The sequence below is a fragment of the Lagopus leucura genome, unplaced genomic scaffold (assembly GCF_019238085.1).
Source record: "Lagopus leucura isolate 7727_CA_CO unplaced genomic scaffold, USGS_WTPT01 Super-Scaffold_100004, whole genome shotgun sequence".
Classification (NCBI taxonomy): Eukaryota; Metazoa; Chordata; class Aves; order Galliformes; family Phasianidae; genus Lagopus; species Lagopus leucura.
This window is the reverse complement of record NW_024962264.1, coordinates 15,054,693-15,081,651: the sequence shown is the minus strand read 5'-3', so window position 1 is coordinate 15,081,651 and position 26,959 is coordinate 15,054,693. Positions and strand designations below refer to the sequence as shown.

Below are 26,959 nucleotides of genomic sequence, written 5' to 3'. Positions count from 1 at the left end.
GGAGAAAGTTTCCTTTCCCACTTACTCATTCACTTCACTGTTTCTGTGAATGACTGAAACAATATAGTGATGTTAGGAGAAGCAAAACACATTGTACTTGGCTTATTAGCTTCCCTGAATGAATATTTTCTATCAACAGTCATGTATGCAGGTAGAGATTGATTGCTATTGTGCACTTGGGTTTCCTAATACTGAATTACTCAAGAATCAGGTTGCAGCATGTGGTTTCACCTAGGGAATCTGGAAGGCCAAAATAGTAAATATAAATGTCTACAAATAAGAAAAAAAGATTCATGGATGATATTGAATGGTAGGCATGTGAAAGAAAAATGGCTTAACAGGGAACCCAGGTCATATGTCTGCTCTCCTACAGACTTTTCTGTTCAACAAGAAGCAGTTCAGGTCCAAATTTTAAGAAATATGCTGCAATTCCTAGCATATATTTAAAATATCTGGAGTCCAGATACTCTTTTAACAGTCTTTCAGCAACATGGGGCACAACCAGTGTCGATCTGTTGCAAGCTGGACTGAGAGTGGACTCAGAGGTCTAGCACATCTATAATTTTCTATTATTTCTTTGTACCTATTTCTTTGGCTGATGCTACATTGTATTACATTGTATTTCTTGTTGCAGTTGGTGCATTTTGTTCTCCTGTACTCTTGCTGCAACTTTTTACATTTGGTTCTTTGCGAGTCTGTCCGTTTGTACCTAAGTCAGGAGAAGAAGTACGCCCACCCATGGGGACTGCAGGCATATCTCTGCATATGCTGTATGTCACACCCAAGTTCCAGTATGAGGTGAACATCAAAAAAATTTCTCTTGGCAGTGCAAAGTCTTCTCCTGATGGTTAGCACAGATTGGCCTGAAGGAGGAAGTTTTTTCTTTTGTCATTAAGCCAGCATAGTGCTTTATGAGTTCTTTCTGCAAGTATTTAGCTAACAACAGTGGCCCTAGTGGTGGCTACATTGGAGAAAACATCCCCTGGATCTGACAAGGATCTTTTTTCTCCCTGCCTAGTGAATTACTTCATATTTTGTAAAAATAAGCATCTTCTGTTCGTTGGAGAGCATTATAACACACCAACATGTTTCTTCTCAGGCTCGGTGTTACCTCACGTAGCCTTAGGACAGAGATATTTGTTGCTGCATTAATGAATAGCAAAGCTAATGAGATTTTATTCATAGTGAAGAGCTTAAGTATGTGCGGCACAGGGTGTTCATTGTTGTCAGGTGTGTGTTGGGGCCCCTGTTGAGTATTTTTCTGAAGAGAGCATATCCACCCTATAGAAACAAAAGTAGAGAGGAGATATATCCATTAGACTGGGTCTTTGGTAGGGTTTTACTGCTAGATGTCTGTCTGCATGAGGAAGAAAAAATTAAGATGATCTGCAGGTTTGCTTCTTCACCATTTTTAACCTATTTTTGCCTTAGCGGCACAGCCAGAAGTAAGAGCTACAGTGTATAATGCTTGACTGGGCTGACGGGATAGTAAAGTTACATACTGGTATGGAGGGCTTGAAAGAAAGAAGATGCATTTACAGGACTCAGTGGCAGCTGGATTCATGCATGTATTTTCTTTGCCTTCTTTTGTGTTCTGTCCTGCAGCATGGCACGCAGTGGGCCAGCTCTGGATGTGTCCTGTGCTCCTGTGCCCATGGGAAGGTGAGCTGCACCCCCATAGCCTGCCCAGTCCTCACCTGTGGAAGAGATGAACTGCCATACATTGCCCAGGGAGAATGTTGTCCCATGTGTGTGGGCCTTGGTGGTGAGTATCATGTCTGAACGGACTACACTCTGGCTCCCGTGATCCAAGCAGTATCTCCCTGTCTGGAAATACCCTTCTAGTTGCAAATTTAGAAAGCTTTTCTTTTTGTGTTCAGTTCCATTGAAGAGACACCAGGGTCAAGTGTTTTGCTTTATTCTCTTTCTATCTTTCAACCTTATTTGTATTTTTAACAGCTTCACCCACAGGCCAATAGCAAGTAGTAAGATTTCAGCATTGAGCCACTGTGCCTAGTATGTCTTTATTTTGGATATTGCAATCTGGAAAAAGAATACAGACATTTACTATATAACGAGAGCACTTGATGCACCTGAAAACTTGAGGTGAAAGTTCCAAAAATGTCTGAGCTGTTGGATACCTTATTAAAATCCACTAGTGGAAGTGCATCCAGAGCTCTTAATTCACAAATCTAAAGCCCTTGAAAACTGTTGAAATTGTTACTTTTATTTTGAGGTTTGGCAAAAGAGAATTTTGAGTTCCAAGGTGCATAAAGTTTATTTTTTAATTATGGGTGAAGGAAAGGGAAAAGAACAAACAAAAAAACCTTGACGTGTTATTATTTCTTAGAACCCTGCTACTTTGATGGCCATTTGTTCCGGGATGGTGAAGAGTGGCGCCTTGGTCGGTGCTCCAAGTGCGTCTGCAGGGATGGAATGACTCAGTGCTTCACAGCTTCCTGCGAGGCTGTTCTGTGCAAACAGGTCAGGACTCAGCAGCCTTCTGGGACACTACTCGTGACTGTCTTCTTTCACTTGGCAAAATCTATTTCTCATGCAAACATACAAGTTAGCAGGGAGATCTGGGTGACTTGAAAAAAGGAGTATTTGTACATGGAATGATGGATGAGTGTAAACAGTGTAAACAGGCCATCTTTTTCCCCTATACATTATTTTCCCACCAGCTTATTTGTATCTTGTATATGCTGGCTGATTGAGCACATGTATGCTCCAAAGAAAAGGGGATTTTGGTTTTATAAAAAAAAAAAAAAAAAAAAAAGATGTAGAATTGATCAGAAAATATTTTTATTTCTTTGGGAGAAGGAATGAAAGCGCAAGATTTTAATGAGGGTTATCTTCATGAGCCTAAGTATTTGGCTGGCAGGTTTTGCTTACCATATTTATTTTTCCCAATAAATCTGGAAATGCAGTTGAAAATATCAGTCAAATTTCACAAGTCAAATGCTGATAAATTCCCCTTAGGTGTAAGATGAAACAGAAGTCTTGGAATGCTTTTCTTACATCTACTTGAAATGAATAAAACAAGTAAGATGGCTTAACCAAGCTCATGCAGTGACTCACTGTTTTAGCCCAAGTGGGACATTTCTGTCTCTGAGGTCTATGCTGTGGACAGATTATGAGTTCTTAGCACTTAAACAGTGATAAAACCGGCCAACACATTACAGAATTGTATGCAGTGTTAGCATGCTGGTTAGTAAGGACAGCTATGCACAATACTGTATACTCTATACAAGTGACTTGATTTTTTTTTTTGAGTTCTGCTTATTGCATTGCATACTGGAAGGCTTGAGAGCATGTTGACACCCTTTGGATTTCTTATCCTTGGGGCCACTGTACCAGTTTTCTTAGGCACCTCAGGGTACTCCTTTACTGCAGTACGCAATGCTAAGGACATCTTTGAAATACAGGAACTGGCGAGGAATGTCTTTTTATGACCTTGAATTTGTTTTGTAGGGGCTACCATTGCCCGTGCTTTTATCTACTGATGTGCTCAAATGTTGAATCAAATTCCCTTGAAATGTTTGCTTCAGCTGAGCACGCCTCCCTGTAGGACTGAGAAGAACAAAAGCAGTAATTATAAATCTTCCTTCCTACTCCTGCTTACTCACATTTCTGTTAGTGGCCCAGATGTGTTGTTGGTTGTTGGGGTTTTTTTTTGATAGAAGGAAAAAACACCTGTTTCTCTACATGCTAATTGTTTTTTTCCTGAGATAGTCAATTGCTATTAGTTGACTTAAGTACTGTGCATTAAAACAAATTTATGCCTGCTTTACATCATCTCTTCCCCACCACAAATGGACTGATGTTAACCTGCTGACTGTTTGCACTAATGTTTTATCAGCTATTTATTGGAATTTAATTAGTGGAAACAGAAATGACTGTGTTGTTGCTGTGATGTATCTGAGAATAATTCCATGTTAATGCAGCAGGAAGCCAATTCTGGTAGTGCTCCACTTATTTCCAACCCAGGTGCCTAGGAAGGAGTGTTTGCAAGATGTGCAGGGATTCTGTTCTGCTCAATCATACCTAAAATTTTCTTGTGTGTTCCTTTATCCCCTTTTTCCTTCTTTACTCCCCATGAAATGCAAATGAATAGCTTCTCTCAACAGAGTTGACACAATTATTAAACACTGATATTCCATCATTCAAATTTACACTGTACCTTTCCCTTGGTGCTGAGTGAGAATAACATACAAAATGCTTGTTGCACACAGAAGGGCACCTGGGTATGTCCCACAGCAGAAGAGGATCTGAGAGGCAGGGCAAGTCCTAACTTTTTAGGAATGTGCTTTCTGTGTGTATGCATCCTCTGAATGTACAAGTTCCTCAAATCTGCCCTCCTCATTTTTTGCTTCCAGTACAAAAAGAGTGTCTGGCAGATGGAGCTCACTCTGTGTACTTGTCTGCAGGGAGCTTTGCTGCTAGTTATCTCTGCCTAGTAAGCTACAAGAAGAGCAAAACAGGATTATGCTGTCTCAACAAAATCCATGGTGAATGAGTTCTTTTAACTCTACTGAGAAACCTGCGGTTGCAAACTTCTGTATGAAATTGTCTACTTTTTCTTTGAAAACTAGTGATGTGGTTAAAAAAGGAGGTGAGATAATAGTTCTTCACATTTCTATGCTATTTCCAATCTAGTCATCCTGATGGGGCTGAAGGGATGTGCTGGTGAACAATACTTTACCCATTCCAAATCATTGCATGTATGTGGAATTGTAGCAGGGGACCTGGTTTAGAACTGGTGGAATTGTAGTATGAAGGAATGGTTATATTGATGCCAAGTGCCAACTTATTTCAACATGATGTGAATAAGTAATGAAAAACCTTAAATTGGAATACTCTAGTTTTAAGTCTAATTTTAAGCATAATTGTACACTCTCAGCAACGTTGTGGAGGACACCAAAATGTGTGATGAGGTCGACATGCCTAAGGGATGGGATGCCATCCAGAGACACCTAGATGGGATCCAATAGTGGGCCCATGTGAATCTCATGAGGTTCAGCAAAGCCATGGGCAAGGTGTTGCACCTGGTTGTGGCAATCCTGCTCCCAGTACAAACTGGGAGATGTTAGGGTAGAGTGCGGTCCTGCCAAAGGGGATTTGAGTGTACTGGTGGGTGGCAAGCTGCATGTGAGCCAGCAGTGTGTCCTTGAAGCCCAGAAAGCCAACCGTGTCCTATGCTCCGTCACAAGAAGCGTGTCCAGCAAGTTGAGGGAGGTGATCCTGCCCCTCTACTCTGTGCTGTGAGGCCTCAACTGGATTTCTGCGTTCAGAATTGAACTCCTCATTACAGGTGGGACATAGACCTGTTGGCATGCATCCAGAGGAGGGCCACAAAAATAACCCAAGGAATGGTGCACTTCCCTTAGCAGGACAGTAAGAGAGTTGGGGCTGTATAGCCTGGAGAAGAGATGTCTCTGTGGAGATACGTGATAACAGCGTTTCAGTATCTAAAGGAAGACTATAAGAAAGAAGGGAACAGACTCTTTAACAGCGTCTGTTGTGTTTAGAACAAGGGGAAATGGTTTCAAACTAAAAGAGGAGATTTAGATTGGAATTCCCAGAAAACAGGAAGAAGGAAACATTTGTTGAACTTACACCGTGAAGATGGGCTGCAGACTTTGGAGCCAAAACCAAGCCTTGAGATGACTGTGGCTTATCACATAGATATTAAATGCCTGAAATTCCAGATAGTGATGCTGAATTCCTTGTTAACTTTTCATACGCTTATTTTATGTGTCTCTACTGCTTTCTATTCAGGATGAAGTTTTGGTTATGTCTCCTGGAAAATGCTGTCCAGAATGTGTTCCAAATTCCTGCTCGGTGTCAGGAAGGGTGTACCAGGTAACCTCTGATGAACTATACCAAGAGTCAACTCTTCACACGTTCTGGCACATACCTTTTTTCTTCTCCCTCATGTCTGACTTTCTGCCAGCACTAATAGCATAGTATAAACATTTCTTTTTCTCTTCCTGGACAGCCAGAAGAGTTCAAAGAAATTAGGGCTAGATAAGAATTTGCTGACGAGCAGAAAGGAAGTTTGTGTGGTGAAGCAGATTAGACAGTTATCTTTTCCACACTTTTTTGATGGAGGAAAGAAGAAAGCCCTAGTGAAGGTCAAAGTATTTGTAGCATGTGTGATTTTCTGCTAAGAACTATTTTTTGCTTATCGTATAGTGATGTTGGTGAGGCCTTCACTAGCTTGTAATTAATAAGTTCATCATTGAGACCTCCTGTCTCCTGCATATTTGCTGATGGTGTAGAGATAACATTTCTTAAGAAGAGTTTGGCATTGAGTACAGATATACAGAGAGAGTCGAATTGAATAGGTTGCATAGATTTCTGGAATGAACTTTGTTGTTTACGAGGACTACTTAACTGTTGTATACATCTCTTCTATTCTTTTCGAACAGCACGGCGAACAGTGGAAAAAAAATGCCTGCAGTGTATGTGTGTGTCATAGAGGGGCCGTCAGATGTCTGAAAGAAACCTGTGACTCTGTTATTTGTGAGAAGGTAGTTGAAAATCATTCAGTTCTGCTACCTTGACTGCATGTCACTGCACATGTGCTTAGAGTCCCAATGAGCGTGAGTTTCCTCTCAGTGGTTCTTGATGCTTTGTAGGAGCAGATCAAAGTGCAGCGTTCTGGGAAGTGCTGTGAGGAGTGTGTGTCTTCCAAGATAAACTGCTTGTATGATGGCGCTATCAGGTACCATGGTGAGATGTGGAATATTACTCGCTGTGACTTCTGTGTATGTGATGAAGGCCAAGTGACTTGTCACAAAGCAGAGTGTGCCAAAGTGGAATGTGCCAAGGTAAGGAAAGTGTTCTTTGAAAATGTTCCAATTAAATGATTGGTTTACTTCCTTTTTTTCCTTCCAAAGCTGACATTTTGAGACAAAATAGCTGCCCTTCTTTTGGAGATGCTTTTGTGCGTTTACCTTGAAAATGCTTCACAGAAAAGGAGAATGAACTCAGGATATTCTGTGTGAGGTTGACTGCTCATGACATTTGCATTGTGAAGCAAGGCAGGCTGAGTCAGTGGCTCATTTAACTCGGGTTATCTCCCACCCCTGCTGTTTGCTTGCTAATGTTAGAGACGTCTAATTTGGGTGACAACTGGCTTCACCTGGAGCTTAATGTGCAGAGATATGCACAGGGTAGAGATAGTTAACAGCTAAAGAAATCATCAGACAACCAAGTTGGATGGGACTGACAAAGATCATGGAATCCAACTCCTGGCTTCACAGTTTTGCATGCTGCAGTGGCTTTCAGTAAGGTGATTGAGCATCAAAGGCAGTATTCTATTTTTCTCAATTTTTTCTATGCTATTCTGGGCATGGAAGTGAAGCCAATGTTTTATTCCCAAGCTGTTTTCTTTAAGTAGCCTGATTATGTTATAGTTGTTTTACAACAGATGTGGAAAATGCATTAGGGAGATAGAAGTGTTTCTTATACACACACTCTTGTGCAAAGACATGCATTTTTGGATTGCCTTTTTGCAGTGCAATAAGGCTTCTACCTTACTTCTCACCATGTCTGTTTTAATCAGTGAGTTGGTACTTGGTTTATACCAGCTACTCTAGAGTCAGTGAAGAGAAAGGAAGGAACTGTAGCAATCTGAGTTTTTTCTCCATAACATGGCTTTCCTAGTGACTGCCTGCATGCTGTATTTTGAGCAGTAGTACACTTCTGTTGTGCCTGAAGTCTGCATTGTGCACATAATGGGATCACCAGATTAGATTGTTTAGATGTTCAGAAAAGTTAGAGCTTGCACACAGGGTCTCAGATGATGTCATGCAGAGAGGGTGTATCTAGGGACAGATGCATCTGTTCATCTGAGATGAACAAAAAGGAAAAACAAAACTGCATTGACCCAAACTCTTGTCAGTGGTGTAGTGGTGATGATTATCATGTGACCTTAAAGTGCACAGAGAGATTTTTCCGGATGGAAAATTGTGATAGTCATAAAATCTTGAACACTTGGCATCTGTTCAAGTCAGCTTCCTCCATGCTTTTAGCTGTAAATTGGATCATTTACACTAACGATGATGGCATGCTGTCATGGCTCAGTAGGGAAAATTATTTAATATTCATGCTCATATCTTAGGTTCTGACAAAGAATCCATTATGCAGAAAAGCCAGGGATATTTTACAGGATGATAGCAGGAGATGATGACACATAATGTTCAAAAAGAAGGGTTCAAAAGCGTGAACGTTATCGCTCATGCAGCTCTTTTTCAAACTTAGGTTCTGAAAAGTAACCATCCAGCTCAAAACCTGAGCATCTCCAAGTGATACGAATTGTCAGAGTATGAACTGCTGCATTTTCAAATTGAATGAAATGTAATTGCTAGGGGGACAGAGGGAGGAAGGCGATGTCCTTTGCTGCAGACAAGAGTTTTGTTCCCTCTTGATATATTTGCACAAGGATTTATTATCTTAGTTTCTCTTAGGAGAGTTTCCTCAAGTTAGGTATAGTCACAGTTTACATAAGTAATACAATGTACATATTAATTAACTGCAATAAAATATTTACTCAAAAAGCAAATAAATTTTTTTTTCCTTTCCTTTTTTTTTTTTTTCTCCAAAGTTAGGAACCTGCAGTAACAAATCTGTTGTAAAGCTAGGAACATTTGGATTCTCTTCATTAAGGCACTATTAATTTTCTGGGCACATCATCCTGTTTAAAATGTGATGCCACAGATATGAACTGCAAATCCTAGACAGCTTGACATAGTAGAGTAGCATTACGTGAGGGTAGAATAGAGGCTTAGTTGTTAAATCTTTTGAAAGAAACTTGTGCAGAACTGCCATATGAAAGTGTCTGCAGGGATTCTGACCTAATCTCCAAAAAGCCATTTTGTGAAGGGCACTGGTAAGCTAGGGATACAAGTTATGTGGCAAGCTGGGATAGTTTTAGTTGTAGAAATGGATGCACTCAACCAAGACCTCTGAAACTCAGCATCACAAAACCCTGCTGGAACACTTCTCAGGAGCCTGGTATCGACCACTCCGATGACAATGCTCAGGCATACGTTTGAGGAATATCTCCTACAGCCACTCTTTTTTTCTGAGCATTGGCAGAGCAATGTGTTTGTAGGATATTTTTTTGGAGGGAGGATAGTCATGTTCTTTAACTAGTTGTTTTCAGTTTTCCAGTAGTTTATGTTTATGTGTGTGGGTGGGAATGTAAATAGGGAGGAGAAGGGGACAGTTTACAATCCATAGTAATAACATGAGATTCAAATTGCCAACAGCAATTTGAAGTAATGATTTAAGTAACCAAAATATATATAACCAGAAAAGAGAGATTTTAGTTGTGTGTGGTCCTCAAAGACTGTTGTTTCTTTCTTTTCTTGCACCCTTTGTATAATCAGTGAATATATAGCTGTTATAATCAAGAAATACATGAGAGAGTTTTGTTAAATAGGTTATTACACCAAAAAGAATAGATAAAGTGCTTACCCTTATCCTGGGTTTGCTGGAAAACTCAAAAAGGAGGAATCTCCAGAAAGAGATTCTTCCCCATTGCTAGTCAGCTCTTAAATGGGTCTAGGAGAGGTGGAGCCAGACTTCACCCCTTCCAGCAGCACAGGTGAATTGCCTTCACCTGTGCTCTCAGGGCTGACTTTTGCTTGCCTCAGATGATCTATCAGAGGTTCAGGCTGCGATTCAGCAGTTGCTATACAACCTTCTCAGAAATGCTTGAGATTTACTAGAGCGTGGCTGGGACTAGCTGTTGGTTTTGGTGAATAGCTGGTGATGTTACTGCACGTAGGTCACATATAGATATTAGGTGGCAAGGTGAAAAATATTTTGGAGTGACTGTGCTGGAATGTGTGTGTGGCTGATTCGAATCAGCAAAGCTGTTTGTTAAACTTTGGTGCTGAGTTGAATTTTGCGAGCCAGCCAAAGAAACAAGTAACAGGCTGAAAGGGAAACCAACAATAGTTGTGGAATTTCTTTTGGAATGTGAGCTCCTTGCAAACACTTAAAGAACACTTAATAAATCTAATTTAGCCATTCATTCGTAACTGCTTTATTGTAGTGGTTTTGTAGACTTACGTCTGTTTCATGACTGGCATATATCAGCTCGTCTATATTTGTAATGCATGAGAATCTGATCTAGAGAAACAACTTGTATCAGGAAATAGAAGCTGTTTCTTTTGAGCTGTGTCCTAATTCCTTAAAACAGAGTCTTTCTTTTTCTGGAATGATCAGCTTCCACTTAAGCGTAAGAAGTTCTGACCAGTCAGGGCACTTCATTTCCTCCTTCTACTGATAAATTATCATCTCCAGACCAGGGTTATTGGTTATACAAGTGTAACCTATGGAGTTCTGCAGTTGAAATGAACAACAGGATTTTTCCATGTGGCATAAATAGAGCATGTGCTTTGAAACTCTACTGGACAAAAAAAAGCAGAGCATTGGAAATGAAGTTACCTTCATTTGAATGCTTATGCATTCAGATCTTGACAGTGGTTCAGTAAAGGTTCAGTAAAGTCCTGGATAAGGACAGTAAAAAATGGTATTCCTGTTCTCTATATCTGCTGTGGATTTCGCTCGGGTGTTCTTTCTCAGCAAGGTTTAGGGATAGTCTTATCACTGAATTCCCTAGCCTTTTCTGAGGTTTGTTCTGCAATTCAGTATTCATTAAGCACATTTTTCAAACTGTACTTACAGAGATAAAATAGGATGCAGAAAAGATAACATGAAATAGAGACTGAAGATTGCATTCCAGGGCAAGAGCTGCTCTGCCTCTGCATTCTGCAGTATTTTTGGTATTGTTGATTTCATTTGAATTTCTGCAGACTTTCTCTTCACAGGGTGAAGAATTAATTCACTTAGATGGGAAGTGCTGTCCTGAATGTATTTCAAACAATGGTCACTGTGTTTACAAAGAACATGCCAAAGCTGTAAGTATCATGATACTTTGGAGCAGTAATAGAGAATCCTGCTTATGAAGGTTTGGAGAAGCGACTCTCCCGAGTTCCGAGGAGGACATTATTTTCAGTGCAGCAGAAAAATAATCTGTTAATATTATCTGCAGATTGCTTTTAAAATGTATGAAATTTGTTACATTTACATTGTTTATGTGTGTGCATCTACTACAGAGAAGATTGGCCTTGCTTTCCTTTCTGCAGTATAATCAATCATTTCCCATTAATATTTAATCTCTGTACTCACTGGTTTCCTGTGCATCTCGTGGAGGTAAAGATACCTTACTTTTGACCTGTTTGGTAGAGGCTGTATAGCAGAGGCAATGCATAATGTTCTGCCTGTATCATTTAATGCAATGTTCACCATGACATGAGTTCATTATTTTACAAATATTTTCAAGGAACTTTCCTTCTTAAGTTATACAGAATGAAAACATAAAGTGGTTGAAATATGCCAGTAATGGCCTTCTTATTGCTCAGGTAGATGAGAGTTGGACCTGATTGACGGCTGCTGTTTGTCAACAGATTTGAGAAGAGAAAAATTTAATGCTGTTTTTTGTTGTTGTTGTTTGTTTTAATTTTTAATGCTAGTACTTTACTTTTCTTTCTTGGATCTCTCTCTGACCCAAGTGAGATAAAATATATTAAGATGTTAGATTTATTCAGGTTTGTGCTTTATTCTTTTTGAGAGGAACTGCCACAAAAGCTTCACAAGCATTTAAAATGCTTGCTGACTCGTTTCTGCCTTTTTATTTCTTCACATGGTACCAGCAGAGCCTCAGCCATCAAGGGCAGCTTTGGTGCAGACCCAAAGATGCAGATTGCAGGAGAGGGGACAGAGATTTCTCTCCTCCATTTACCATGCAGCTGGCAGTGTCAGTTTGGATGGTTAGTTCTGAGGAAAGCACCACCTCAGTCTGTGTGGCAAGTCCTTTTGAAGTAGAATAAGGCAACGGAAGAGAGGAGTAAGGAAAGTAAAATACTTTCAAGGTTAGAAGGAGGTTTAAGTGCGTCAAGAAGGTCATTATGCAAATAAATAGATTCAGACCCAGAAGATTTAGGATATCTTCTCAAACCCGTGTTTCTGAACTGTGAGGAAAAAAAGTGGATGAGTGATGCAGCAAAATTTGGAGACACAAGGAAGTGCTTTGAGTTGGAGAAAAGGGAGGTAAGTGTTAGAAGCAGAAACGACTTAGTGCTAACTGAAAAACATCCCCTTGTGGAGGGACTGCTAAGAGGGAATGTGATCAGGAGGTCACAGGCCATGGACTTTTCTGTGAGCACTTTGCAGATCGCCTTGATTTGGAAAGATAAAGAGGGCAAGAGGTATAGAGATGCGTAGTCTCATGACAACTGGCCTCGGAGCTGAAACAGCCTCAGAGATGTTTAGCTTTCTGCTGTTACTGGTGTAGCCTTGAAGTTTATCTGGGGACTTCCATGCATGAGGAAAAACACCTTTTTTATGCAGAGACTCTCCTTTACCACAGAAGCAGTAAGCAGCGGGGAATCCCTGCTGGATGGCAGACCCAGCATTACTGCTGAGGCACTATCTTGATTTGGTTTGACTGCGGAGCAGCTATGCTGGTGCTGCAGAGCACTAATCCTGGCTGTTGGATGTCATATTATGCAGAGTGGAGAGACGTGGAAGGAAGGGCTGTGCAGAGAGTGTGAATGCCGCGACGCAGAGGTGGTCTGCTTTCAGCGCTCCTGTCTGCCCTGCCCACCAGGCAGCATGGCTGTCAGGGAGAAAGGTGATTGCTGTCCACGCTGCCAGCCAGGTATGGACCCAGTGTCTGTTGTTGTGCTTTATCACTTGTATTACTCCTTTATCCCTTTTGTCACTCTTTTTGGGTGGGAGCACATGCATCATGCACTCATCTGACACACATTTTGGGATCCCGGCTGTCCCTTGTCTCTCTCGTGCTGGTCTGATACACGCAGTGAATTTTAACTTGTCTTCAATCTGCAGCTGCAAAGTAACTGGTTTCTGTAATTCAGTTTACTGGAGAGGCATAGGGCTCCATCCTAAGAATGGAAGTGAGTCCTACTGACTTTTTTTGCTTTAGATGATAGCTTTCTTTTGTCATGAGTCTCTTCCTGGAAGTGGTGTTTTGAAAGTGTTTTGTCTTCTCCTTTTTTTCCAACACAAATTTTATAATGCAGATCACTGTCTTTCCAATCTTAACAAGAGTCTTAGAGCTTATGGGCTGATGATTATTTCTTGAGAGTGTGAAGGAGAAAGAACGTGCTTACAGTGCCACAGGCTCACCTGGAGCAGAACAGCTGCCAGATAATAATTGTTTGGAAAAATCAGAATAGCCTTAGCTATAGGTTAATTTTACATATAAATTCATTTTTTTCCCCAGGATGTTTTCATTCTCCTTCATTTACGTATTGCAGTTAGTAAGCTTTACATTTTGTAATTGGTAGGCTTTATCTGTGGTTTGCTCATTCTTCGTTTTGGTAGCTGTTCTTGATGTATTCTTCTAACTTTGGTTCTATCACAGCGCTCCAGTTGATGGTTTATCTATGTAAAAAGAGCTTCACAGTTCAATGATACTGTCATTTGCAGGAGTGGTTTGGCACATTTGCCATATTAATGTGTTAAAGCTTTTTATTTACTGTATGCTAATAAAAATGCAAAGCACTGCAAATTGAAAAGTGAGGAAAATGGGTTTGGGGCAGTTGAGATAAAATTGTCCTAGATTTTCACAAGGGAACAGCATCTGCGCTAACTCCAGGGGAGGTGACAGGTTACATAAAAGTGCTCCCTGGATCTACCTATTCTCTTTCTTATCAAGAGGTACCGGTGTACCGGTAACCCTTGAAAATCCTGGCCTCTTCTTTTCACTTCTGCAGTGGTAGTGCTCTGGAAAATGCATACCTTGAAGTCATGATATTGGACTTACAGAGCAAACCTGCATTTTTGTATCCTAAAATGTGAATGGACACAGAATGAACCTGGAGTTTTTCCTCTTTTTCTGTTTTCCGCTGGAGGCTATGAGAAACAAATACAAAACCCAGCCTGCAGCAGTTTGACTTGTGAACCCAGGACATCAGCTCCTAACACATCTGCGTCCTTAAAGCCAGTGAAAATTTATTGCTGCTTCTCACAGATGTGCTGGGGGAAGCAGGCAGACAGAACCCATTTATTCTCATCCACTGTAGAGCACCTAGCCCCAAGCATAGTTGTGTTTAGTAAAAAAAAAAACCCGAAAAAAAACAGCAAATATGCCCACTCACTAAGAACATTTTAGTTGGAGCAGAGGGATTTTTTTTTTGGTACTTAAAGAAAGATTGTCCATTCTGTACCTCTCTGAGCAGTCAGTTTGTTGTCAGTCTGTGAGGATGGAGCTGGATGTACCTTTGGAAAGTTACTGGTGAGAAATTCCCAATTCTTTCCTTAGATACAGCTGCCTGGAAACTTGCAGGTTATTCAGTGTAAATAGAGAGTTTTCAGTAGTGAGGTCCTTTTGCTGACTTGTCAGATAGGAGCAGACAGCTTTTCTTCCAGCAAGCAGAAGTAGCACAGTAATAAAGAAAAAATAGGCTTTTTTTTCCTGGTCTCTGCAGAGAAATTGGACATAACTTTTGAGGAAATACCTGTGGTCAAGAAATTCTTCTACAGCACTGTGACATAAAGCTTCTGACTGGAGGGGATGTGGTCTGCCACTATACTTTGACCTGATGTGGATGCATCAGGTGACTTATTGCAGAGTTTGCATAAAGGAATGTAAAATTTAGGTTGTTTTTTGCCATTAATTCCGGATCGCTCATGATTTTTACTGTTGTACAACAGTGTGGTCAAGAAATTTCTGTTTTATCTATAGCCTAAGAAACCACAGTCCTTACAATACCCTCCCACATATTAGGACACAACAATATAGTATTTAGCCTTTTTCATGCTAGTTTGGAAGAAAACCATTCCAAAACTGACAGAACATGAACCAGCAAGATAAGCTAGTAATTAATTTTGCTTTGATTTTGGATTATGCGTTTATTTTATTCTTTTCGTCTGAAAACGCTGCTGATGGTTTTTGCCCTTGTGTTTTTCTTTTGCACCAGGGAAGTGTCACCCAGACTGTTTGACCTGCTCTCAGTCCTCTGATCACTGTATTGCCTGCCGTGATGTGAAGAAGCGGCTGCAGAATGGGCGCTGTGTGGAGACGTGTGGGTCAGGCTTCTATCAGGATGGGGGGACTTGCTTAGGTAAAGTCTGCAGGGGATGTACACTGCCAAATGACTGTGTTTTCTGTGGCTTGCTTTGCATTTGTTTGCGGAATCCCGTAGGCTTAATCTATACAGATTGTCAAGCTCTGTTTGGAAAAGTATGCAGGCACGATACTGAGTGGTAGCCATAGGCTTTGGTTTCAAATGAGAGTGAATTCTTAATTTTTTTTTGCCACAGTGAGACAAAATTGTCTCTTCAGCAGAGCAGACGTGTTGTGCTACATCAAGACGTTTGGAATTAATACATCTTTCTTTTCCTCTCATGGAAGCCTGCAATGAAACATGCTCAGCCTGTATGAATGGCTTCGAGTGTTCCTCGTGCCAGACATCACTGCTGATGAAGAATGGGCAGTGTGTGACTTCATGTGGGAAGGGATTCTTTCAGGATCGACTCATATGTGCAGGTAACTTGAAGCAAAAAAAGATTGCAGTGCTTTGTGATAGCAAAATGGCAGACAAAGCGGTACCCACGTGATTAGATATGTGCTCTGTTGGGGGACTTGCTGTTGACATAGGTGTTAATGTTCATCCGAGAGTAAAGTGAGGAGTGATCAAAGGAACCAAGTCGTATGGTATAAAACTGATTACTGGTTGGGGAAATACTCACTGAAATTCCTGAGCAGGTGAGTTTGGTAGGTATAAAACTCTCTGCTTTAGAAGTCTGCAGTTTCAGATTTTCACCAGAGTCCTCTTACAATTCAGAATTCTCTTCTGGAAACATGACTGTTTCTTGTGGTGTTGAGGATGCAGAGCAGAGTGTGTGCTTTCATTTCACTAAGGATTTAACACCCTGAACTGTGTCTGACAGTCTGATCTCCATAGGAGTTTTTAGCTTAGTGTGGACTAATCTGCAGCTGCTAATGCTTAATCTATGAGGAGTCAGCACTTTGAGGTGTATAAATTACTTGTAGGTATGGACTATTTATAGGACCAGAAAAACTCACAGAAAAGACTGGTTAAAAATATTTTTTGTTCTGTTCTGCCATTGTTCATTTCATTTTATATGTTGTTCTCTCTTCGTGGTTGGGCTAACTGTTGGTAGGGCTGACTGTTCTTAAGAAGAATATTTACCAAGTAAATTAGTAATTCCACAAGACATCTGGTCTGTGTCTAAATCCTAAACCATACTGTTTCCAAGACTGATATTAAGGTAGCAGTGTTAGTTTCCTATGTGATGGGACTATAATAGTGTTTTTATGAGCTTCTCCTGCTCCTTTGAAATATTTGTATTTTTCCTAGACTGTAATGCAGCAGCTTTTTCATCGTGGCAGTTTGTTTTCCCTAAAGTTACTACTTTTCTTCTCTGGATGTTGCCTTTTTTCAAAGGCTTCTGATTATTTCTACAGCTCTAATTCATAAGCAGTATGGAGCACATGCTCAACTTCTTGAGCCACTATTTTAATTTCTTTGAAACTAGCCTTGCTCCTTAAAATTAAACAAAAACATAGGGTATTTGGCAGATTTCAAGGGAAAGCACTTTAGATTCTAAGTCCAGATTCCTTTTCTAAAGTGGCTTGCCTTGAAGAGCTCACCATTTGTTTCAGGATTTGAAAGTCTGAGAAACCTCTGTCAGCACTGACTACAGACTAGAGCCCCTTTGTGCACATATAAAGAGAAAAAAAGAGACCCAATCCAAAAGAATTTACAGTCTTAAGTATCAAATAATCTTCTACTTCGTTTGGTTTTATTTTACCATTTCCTTTCCACCTGCTACCAGTATTTTAATTGGCAGTGCCCATGTACTGCTGAAGCAAGAGGGAAAGGCTAATGTTTCATTTTATTACTGGTTTGTAGATTACTGATTGTACATTCCATCCAAATTTGCAGTCACGCGTGCTTGTAGCTGAAAGTTGTTGGGAAAATTTGTTCCTCTTTCCCCAGGGGAATTAAACTGATTTGCTTTAGTTCTGCCTGGCTGCATTTTCTGCATAAAGTAAAACTGGTGGAATAAGTCTTAAATTTCAGATACAGTCCATAATTCGTTTCCATTCACTCTTTCTTTGTATTCTCTTCATTTTTACAGATCTGTAATCTGATTGCCCAGATGGGCCTTAGGCTGTTCAGGAGTATTTTTCTCATAATTGTTTTAACAACTGCGATAAGCATGTTCCAAAATCATAAAAAGAATGAACTAGACTGTGTTAATGTTACCGTTCCAGTAAAGTCTCTCTTGAGGAATTCACTCTGGAGATGAAAAACACCTATAAAAACAGGTTTCCCACAGCATTCTGCTGTTGAGACACCATTGTCTGCATTGCAACAAAAGACAATGAATTAGTCTTTCCTTTTGTTCATGTTTTATGACACCTGCTTTAACTGAACGTACTTGGAATTTTGGAAGACAGTTGTTTCTTGATGTCTTCCCAGTTTTAGTCTTACACCAGCGTTGCTTCATGCCTTTCCCCCCACCCTTATTTATTTAAAGTGTTAAAATCAGTAAGAGAATGTGAAGTTGAGAACCTGTAGTGGTGTGCTTAGAACTCATGGTTCACTTTGAATTTGGCTTGGAACAGTGTAGCAGATGAAGGCTTCTCTGTAAGAAATCAGTCATGGAAACAATTAAGCCTACACCAAAGGCAAAGCAAAGTGAAGGAAAAATATAAGATGTCTGCCTGATAGAGTGGAAGGGCTCAAAGGACTTGTAGTGTTCTCCTTGCATTTTTCTAACTTAATTATTTATGTTTTTCAAGATTATTCAAAAACTTAGAGCACAAGTGTTTGTGCTTTGATCTCTGAGAGTGCAAATGTTGAGATGTGTAACTTGATACTAAAAGACCCAGCTTGCACTGTAGCAAAGCCCTTGAATTTTTATTCACAGCATGTTGTTTTTCTTTGCTGTATCCTGGCTGCAGAGGCTCACCTTGAGAGTTAGTGACAGAATGTGCCTAAGCTAAGCTAAGCATTCCCAGCTCACAGGTTAGAGGTGGTTACTGATGCTATGTAGCTCAGAACATGGACCTCTCTTTGCTTTCTAAAAGTCAGCCGGTGATTTCTTACTGTGTTCTTGCTGGAATGCCATTTGTATTAGCCCTTCTGCTGTCATCAAGCTGGGCAATATTACACCTGTGCTTATGTGGATAAGAGGTAGTTTGATAAGTGGATTGTTAAGTCACTGTCTGATTTCTAGGAGAAAGTACAGAAATATCACTTTGCAGGACCTCTTATTTTCTCAATGCCCGGAGTCACTTCTGTTTGACCCCTGAGTAAGAGCAGAGAAAGGCACCCACTGGCTCAGGAGCCACCAGGGTGTTCTTGCTTTCACCAAGAAGAGAGGCTCACAGAACCATAGAGTGGCTTGTGTTGGAAGGGACATCAGGAGGTCATCTGGTCCAACGCCCTGCTCAAGCAGGGGCATATTGAGCTGATTGCCCAGGGCCAACCACCTAGCTGACTTGTAATACTGTGATACTCCACAGCTTCTCCAGCCTACCTGTGCTAGTGCTCCTGTCACCTGCACAGAAAATAAGTGTTTCCGAAGTTCTGTCTGTTTAGCATTGATTTTTCTGAAAAGATATTTGACTGCAGCTTAATGAATACCATTGTGTCAACTGAAGCATAGAACTGTTGTTCTGTCCTATGCTAGGCAGATTGCCTTATCTTGAATTAGAGAGAATGCTCCAGTTTCTGCTTTTAAGCAAAATGTACGACCTATCTTGTGCCAGTCTCTGCCTCAGCAATTTTTTTGTGAAAAGTAACATATGCAGCCATTTTATAAGAAGGTTACAAGTTTAGTGAGGGCCTATACTTTGATATTAGAAACTTTTACTGCAAAAACACATTCCAACTCTTGCAGCAGTCTCTGGATAAGGTGCGGAATCTTGCACACGTGTCCATTCACACTGAAGAGAAAAGCGAATAGAAAATGACGCCTACTGAATCTGAACTGATAATAGCAAGGAAGGGTGAAAACAGCTTCCTGGCAATGCTTCTGTTGACACATTTTCTCACAGCCACTTAGTTGCTCCAGGCAAAGATGTTTTAGCTGACAGTGGCTCATTGAATGCTTCCATTTTTTCCCCCCTGCTTTTTCAGTGAGTCTGGTGACTGGCTGTTTGGGCAACAAGCAGCTGTGGAGTCTGGCAGTGATCCAGTGCTGAAAGAGCAAAGCCTCTGCAGGCTGGGTGTGTACAAGTACATATAATGGGCAGGAATGGGTTTGAGTTGCTGTCTCAGCCACACCAACAGATTCCACAGCTATGGCTGTGCCATCTGATGTCAAACAGAACAAATGAATTAGGTAGCTGCTGCACTTGTGTCAAAATGATCCTCAATACATGGAAATAATGCCTTTTGCTGCGAGCACAAGAAGTGTAGGATTGTATCTGTAGGAGCAGGAATAAGGCTCTGCTTGTTTGTCATCTGGAAACTGTTAATTGATACCTCCTGGAGCCATGTGTCACTTTGCATACAGATATGGCTGTATCGGAAGAGACTGTGGAGCACGATTGCAGGGAGGGCTTGCAAAGCAGAGCTGAGGTTTACTGCAAACCTGTTTTCTTTTGTAAGCCAACCTGAGGAAATAGTTACCGATCTTCTGCTTTGAGTCATTTACTGTTCTCCCAAACGCTACATATATCTCTCTTGCTAAAATCGAGTTGCATTCCTTCTCCTTTCCATGCCTTCTTCCAAACGTCAGTTCTTACATCTCCTGCTTGAAAGAAACCATGTGGGCCTGGTCAGTGTTCTGTAGATTGGATTCCAGAGGATCTGTTTCCAAGCATTTTATCAAATTCATTGTGAGTTTTCAGGTGTGATGACTTCCAGTAGGATGTACTTCATTTCTCTCACTGTAACTGAAAAACTACAGAAGTCATTTCCCTTCTAGGAATGCAAAAAGGCTTGTGAAGGACTTGGAGAATTAGAAAAACTTCTTTACAGAAAGGGTTGTTAAGCACTGGAATAGACTCCGCAGGGAGGTGGTTGAGTCACCATCCCTGGGTGTGTTTAAAATCCATTTGGATATGGTGCTGAGGGACATGATTTAGTGGAGGGTTGTTAGAGTTATCGTAGTTTGGTTAGGTTGCGGTTGGACTTGATCTGTAAGGTCTTTTCCAACCTGAGCAATTCTATGCTTTTATGATTTCAAAACAACGGCTGCCTCATTAAAGGGCCTGAAAGCTGCTGTGATACACTGAAGTAGTTTTGCAGGATCAGTACAGAGAGCTGTGACAACCAACAGAGAGAGAGAGAGAGAGAGAGAGAGAGAAAAGTAAGATCCTAAACTCATGCAGGCTGCAGACTTCACAGTTTTGTATCATTACCTGGTTCAACTCTAGGCATTACAGGTTTCCCACTTAAAGTATGGCATAGGGAATGCTGTTAGCTCCCTTCTGTAGAATATCTTTACATCTTGTCTCCATCCCTTTCCTGCTGGCTGTGTTTAAAGTAACATTTATAATGAGTTTCTTTTGTTGTGGAGAACAGGATCTGTGAGCTGGTCTGAACTGTCAGCTGCTCTGCTAGCCCTATAGCCATTTGTCTGTAGTTGGGCTTAAGATGGCCAGTGCCAGAAGGGAAGGTGAGCTGAGAGAAAGCATCATGCTTAGCTGTAGGTGAGAACGGTGGTAGTGGTGACAAAATCCCAGCAGAACATTTGTGTGTGGACTTGACAGAGGCGATCCTACTGGGACCTAGCTCCAGAGAAGAGCCTGGAACGTAACTCCAATCATACCAAACAGCTTTCCCAGCATGGAGCTGTTTATAGTAAGAGTTACACTCAGCAGAATGTGTGGCTCTAGAAGGAGGCCAAGTCTTTATTTTGCCCTACACATAGCACAGCTTAGGGCAGCTGCTTGGGAGAATATATAGAGGAGAGAAGCTACTCAAGAGTACTTGATCTGCTACATGCAGTGAATGGTGCCCAGTGGGAGGGCAGTCTTAGAGCCAAATCACAGTTGCCTAGTTGACCTGTCTTTAATAAAAAAGGGCATTTTTAATACAGTGTGCAAGGCTGTTTGTTTTTTAAACAGAGTTTTGAGGCCAGGCTGCCAGGAGGGATTAGCCTTTCTTGGAAAAGAATGGTGTTTACAGAAATGACATGAGAATTTCTGAAAATAACTGTGTAACTTCAGATGTGTTAACAAATTTAGGCAGGTTAACAGTGAAGAAGTCAAGCTGTGCAGTGGGGAGTGTATTATTAGAAGATTGAGTCCTTGTGTCCATCCTTTCAGAAAAGTGTTGAAAGGTACAGTGAGCTTAGAGGAGCAAAATAGTCCCGACTGGAAGGTGAAGTGAGGACGATTCAGTACCTAGGAATTTACAGCATGAACTCATATCTGAAGTTAATTTGCAAGTGTGAACATGCCCTGAGAATCATCCAAGCTGGAATGAGATGGAGCTTTTCATCAGCAAAGGAAATTATCGACTGGAGCAAAAAAATGTGCTGGGTCTTTGCCTTCAAATGGGATGTCTAGTATTCAGTGCATTGTGATTCATCCACAATTAGATGCACTTGATAGTCTTGGCATATGTACCAGTTCACCTTGCTGTAGGAGTCAGTGGGAGAAATCCTATCAGGTGCAAAATGCCCAACATCCTTATGACAGACTTCTCACATAGAAATATTCAGACAGAATAGTCAGAGCATTGTGGAGAAATCTAGCATAATGCAGGGAAAAACCATGAAGGAAGGTGAGAAGGGAGAAAGCAAACAGCTAATTATAAGGCAATAAAAGAAAATGATGAGAAAAGGTAAACTAATGAAAGGTAGAATTATGGAGAAGAAAGCATGCAGAAGGTCGAAAGACCAAATGCTGGATGTCTATCCTGTATCTTAGCCCCTAAACACACCCTTTTCCAACCCTGTGTATTTCATGTCACATCTGTGTTTCAGTTGCCTGTCTATGAGATGGAGATGATAATGCTTCCCTGCTTTGGGGAGTAATGAGATCCACTGAGATAGGGTGTTTATCTTCTGGGCAGTGTGACTCATATATAAGCATAAACATAGGTGCTCTGTCTCGTTAATTAACAAACTACAAGAGCAATTATAGCCTCAGGCAGACAGAAGAAGCATAAGAATCATGCAGAACAAAAGTGAGAGGGGAATACTGGTGATAGCTCTTTTGCTGTAAGCATGTTTACAGCTGTGTGCTGTCCTGCATAATCATTCCTCCTCTGTTCTGCCCTTGCCCAGAAATATTAGGCATGGTCTTGGAATGGAAGCACTTCATTCTCTCCTGTTACTGGGGAGAAGATGAATTGTCACTCATTTAGGGGGTTTATTTTGGCAGGAAGGTGTTTGCTTTTGTCACTGCTCCACATGTAAGCATACTTTTAGTTACTCACTGGTGAGTTTTTCTTGTGTGGCTGCAACTTCAGACATGTTCACTGATACAGAGCAAATGTCATATAGTGCTATTTTCTCCTATCTATTGTGGTTCTCATGTACCTGCCTCATTGTGAAAGAATAAATTTAAGAACACTTCCGGATGTAATAATGAAAAAAAAATCTAATCTCTAAAAGAACTGTAATTAGTGCAGTTCATGTAAGCACTGATAGCATGGGATTTAATGTGCATCTGCTTCACAAATTCCATAAACGGAACCATAATGGGCTGTATTTTCCTCATAGCTGAACTTGCAGAGTTTTGAATATGGTGGCTCGTTCAACATGTGCTTTGGTAGGCGGAGTTGATTTCCTTACAGCTATGACTTCAACTGCAAGACATCATCGTGGTTGAGGATGACATTTTGGCCTATATGTTGCTATGCCCTTGTGCCTGAAAAAGGGCATTTTGACTTTCCTTCATTGCAGGGATGTGATAAGACTTCAGACATACACAAAACACTGCTATATCCCAGCCATGATACGTGGCTCACACAGGGAGAAATGCTGCTAGTATTCCTACTCAGCAAAGGGATGCATCTTCTCTCTAGCACAATGAAGAACAGGACTTAGGTGTTACGAACACTCTTTTAGTCATGTTACAAACACTCTTCTAATCTGATTACAGCTACAGAGACAATGCTGAAGCATGTTAGGTGTCACAGTGCGTGTACAAAATGGTGATGTAAATCTTGCCGCTGAGATGAGATGGATGAAAATACTAGTATAAGAAAAGCAGAGATCTTCTGTTTTTTCTTTTTTCTTTTCTGAAGCAGTGGATGCCTTTAGATTTGAGGAGCAGAATTGCAGAAAAATGAATTGCTGCAAATTCTTCAGTTTAAAAAGAAGACTGAAAGTCGATCATTTATTAATCTTTTACCTTTCTTTCCTGCAGCTTGTCACGAGTCCTGTTCCTCGTGCTGGGGACCTGCTGACAACAATTGTTTCTCCTGCAAGGACACGTCGCATGTGCTAAAAGCAGGGTTCTGTGTGGCCAGCTGTGGAAAGGGATTTTATGAGAAGGACGGAATCTGCAACGGTAAATGCCTGTTTTCTTTCTCCATTGCAAGAAGTTTGAGAAATGCTCTGCAAAAATGCAATCAGTATTTCATTCAGCCATGCAGCAGTTGTGATTTTATTAATGTGTAAGAAGCCAGATGCACCTTGTGCATATAAATCAGATAAGGAAAGCTGCTGTTTGTTTGTAAGATTATTAATTCATTTAAGCTAATCAGATGCTGAAAGGTTTAAGGTTTTTCTCTCATTGAACAGCTTGAAAGCCTAACTGAGTTGTTTTTGAGGGCTTGACAAATCCATTTATCTGCGGAAAGAAAAATGGCCCTTGCCAGCAGATTTCTGTAAATTTGATTGTAATTCAGCGTCACAGTAACTAATACCTGAACAACGGGTGAGACTTGGGAGCTAGGAAGGTTTGTGAGAAGAGGAGGAAGAGAAGGCTAGAGGCAAAAATCAAAATCTCAACCAAACAGATCACAAAGGGGAAAAAAAAAACTCAAATAAATAATCTAAAATTTTCTGCAATCATTTGGACCAAGCTCATGTTTCTACTGGCAGCCACCTCCAGCTTCTTTGAAGGACTTGCTGGCATAGTTAATAATGTTACTAGCTATGGCACAGCTAGCTAGGGGGAAAGCCTAAAACTGGTGGCACATGGATAAAATTTTGGCCACTGCCCCAGTAAATGTTATAAGCGTGTGTTTTGAAATGTGCAGAATTGAAATTTTGCTTCTGTAGCTAAAAATTATGTAGGCTCAAAGTGAAATTTTATCCAGGTGCAGCTTAACCATTTTTGTTACTTTTTGCCAGTGCAATAAAAAAATCCCTCAAAACTGCACAGATGTTCCTCACACCCACCAGAACTCAGGTTTTTTATCATCTTCCAAAAGCACTGATTTTGATACCCAGCTGGAGATCTGTAAGCTGTTTTAAAGTGAAGCTGTCTTACTGGTGAAAATAAACAAAAATCAGACACGTACTATTCTTGGCCATGCTGAATACACGGCAGCAATAGTGCTGCTGACTTAAGGAAGCCAGAGTTTCATACTGTTTCTCTTGAACAACAAGTCAGTTAACTTCAGAACTGACTGCCTGGGAAAATACTGACCACAGAAATTGATTAGGAACATTATCATGCTTGATTTTAGATGCAATTTTGTGCTTGTAGTTTTGATTTGTAGCAAAGAGGAAGAGGGGGGAAACTGGTAAATTTTTGCTCAATTTTTCTTCCATCTTTTACTTCCTGAACAGTCTGAGAAGTATGTTTGTTGTACAGTTATCTACATTTGTGAGGTGGTTTATTTGTAGGACCACTGGTGAACAGGAAAGAAAAATGCAACACTATCTGGAGAGTCTTTTTCTGTATGTCCCAGGACATGTAAACCTCTTGATTCACTAAGTAGTTGTTCGAATTTTTTATTACGAAAGAGGAAAATAAGAGATTTTAGTGTCTGATCTGTATGCAATTTTATGTAGAGTTGTTGTCCATTTTCAGCTTAAAGCGTTGCACATACAGAAGTTACAGGGAGGCAGAGTCATTTACAATGATTGTCAGAGCATTAATATAGTTGTGCCTCAGCAACCTAGCTGATAACGTTGCTGTTGAGATGAAAACTCTTTTGGATCTGGAGAGTGTGCTGACCAAATAGAAGGTAAGTCTGGTGCAAGCAGGGTGATGGATGTTGTAAGGCAGCAATGAGATCCTCCCCCCCCTTCCCATTGCTGGGTGTAACACCAGAAACAACCTGCAGTGGTAGCAGTTGGATCTAGGCACGAAAATGCAGACCTTTCACTCCAAATACCTGCTTGTAGAGAACAGAAGCCTGATGGGATTTGTAAGTTTTCCTTTCTGTAATCCATCCAAGCATTCCTCTGCGTGGGCAGCAAAAGCTGGAGGGAGCATGGCTATGGAGCTATTGCTGGTATTTGTACTTAGGAGTCCTAGACACTGCATAGGTCAGTCTGTATACATGTCTGTACATGCACGTCTCCCTCTGTGAATGTCACTACTTATTCCAGGATACTGTGAGAGGTTGCTGATGCTGGTGAGGATCATTTAAAAGGTGCCGTTTAAAAGACGGGGTGGTTTACTTTACTTTATTTATCTGGTTGGTTTGATGTTTCTGTTATTAGCTTATTGAGTGTGTTTCATTAATGAGCTCCCCTCTTTGGTAGTTTGTGACCGGTCCTGTGAAACGTGCAGTGCAGCCCAGCCCAGTTGTTTAACCTGTGCTTCAGATAAAGTGTTACACAACGGGAAGTGCGTTTCAGAGTGCCCAGGTGGATATTTCCCAGGCAGCAATGGAAAATGCAGGGGTAAGAGGCATATTTGCATGAGCTTTCTTAAGACTCTCAAGGAACTCTTCACATGTCTTCTGTTCCTCAAATGTTTGTCTTTGGGGAGGAAATTTTAAGATCACAGAATTGAGCATGGGGAACGTTGTTTATTATTTTCTTTGGGGGTTTTCTTATGATGGATTGTTTTAAATAACCTCTGCCTTGTGAAACATATTAAGACAAACTGAGATAAATGTTTGCAGTGTAGTATGAGTAGGAGTTATTACTGTGTTACTGGTTATTAGTAGTGCTCTTCTGCTCTCATTAGTTCACACAGCTGAATATCCTCCCAGCTGGCAGTTTTCACAGTTGGCTGGAGGATGCTGTAGTCAGCAACACAATTTGCAAGGAGGGAAAACAGAATATTTCAGTTCCATGTGCTTGTTTCTTTTATCAGCTTGTCATGATTCGTGCTCCACGTGTGAGGGACCTCTGGCCACTCACTGTACCTCCTGTTCCCTTCCTCTGGCTTTGCACCAGGGCCAGTGCCTGCAGAGCTGTGGAGTGGGCTTTTATCAGGATCACAACATTTGCAGGGGTAAGCTCTGTAATTTGAGTGAATTCCTCACCTGCTGAGAGTTGATGTATTTGTATTGGCTTTTGTTGGCTGTGCTCAGAGCATTCAACTGTGACACTGATTCTTATTGCTGGTCAAGAAATGAGTCATTTCCATGTTTGCTTACTGATTGTTTTCCATTTTGAGAAAAATCAAATGTTCCCAAATACATTGTAGTTTTACACCTTCAAGATTTACTGATCTTGGGGAAGTTTCTTTTCTCCGTGCTCTTGAAATAAGCACACATTGCTATCAATTGCAAAATTTTCTTGAGACAATTGAAGAGGTGAATAAAATACACATACTTAATATATTTTGCAACAGTGGAAAACCTGAAAATTCAGGAGATGTATTTCTGCTTCCTTTAAGCCCATCATACTGTTATTTCTAGCTGTCTTAATGGTGAGATTATGTTCATGTTTCCAGCTCCAGAAATTAAAGGAACATTGTAATACTGTGCCTCTAGCAATCAAGGTTGTTGGTTGTTTTTTTTTCATCCAACTGTTTGTCAACTTTATTGAAGGGAAG

At 40.7% G+C, this 26,959-nt stretch overlaps 1 protein-coding gene across 1 annotated transcript in view; it reads left to right on the top strand.

The window, feature by feature from the left end:
* Positions 1-26,959, top strand: part of FRAS1 (Fraser extracellular matrix complex subunit 1) — a 163,980-nt gene that overhangs the window by 57,798 nt on the left and 79,223 nt on the right. Inside the window, exons 5-16 of the mRNA XM_042870531.1 lie at positions 1,606-1,765; positions 2,351-2,484; positions 5,782-5,865; positions 6,435-6,536; positions 6,645-6,836; positions 10,851-10,940; positions 12,595-12,742; positions 15,030-15,173; positions 15,464-15,598; positions 23,417-23,560; positions 25,714-25,854; positions 26,273-26,413. Coding sequence (XP_042726465.1) covers positions 1,606-1,765; positions 2,351-2,484; positions 5,782-5,865; positions 6,435-6,536; positions 6,645-6,836; positions 10,851-10,940; positions 12,595-12,742; positions 15,030-15,173; positions 15,464-15,598; positions 23,417-23,560; positions 25,714-25,854; positions 26,273-26,413 — 1,615 coding nt within the window. The remainder of the gene's footprint in view (positions 1-1,605; positions 1,766-2,350; positions 2,485-5,781; positions 5,866-6,434; positions 6,537-6,644; positions 6,837-10,850; positions 10,941-12,594; positions 12,743-15,029; positions 15,174-15,463; positions 15,599-23,416; positions 23,561-25,713; positions 25,855-26,272; positions 26,414-26,959) is intronic.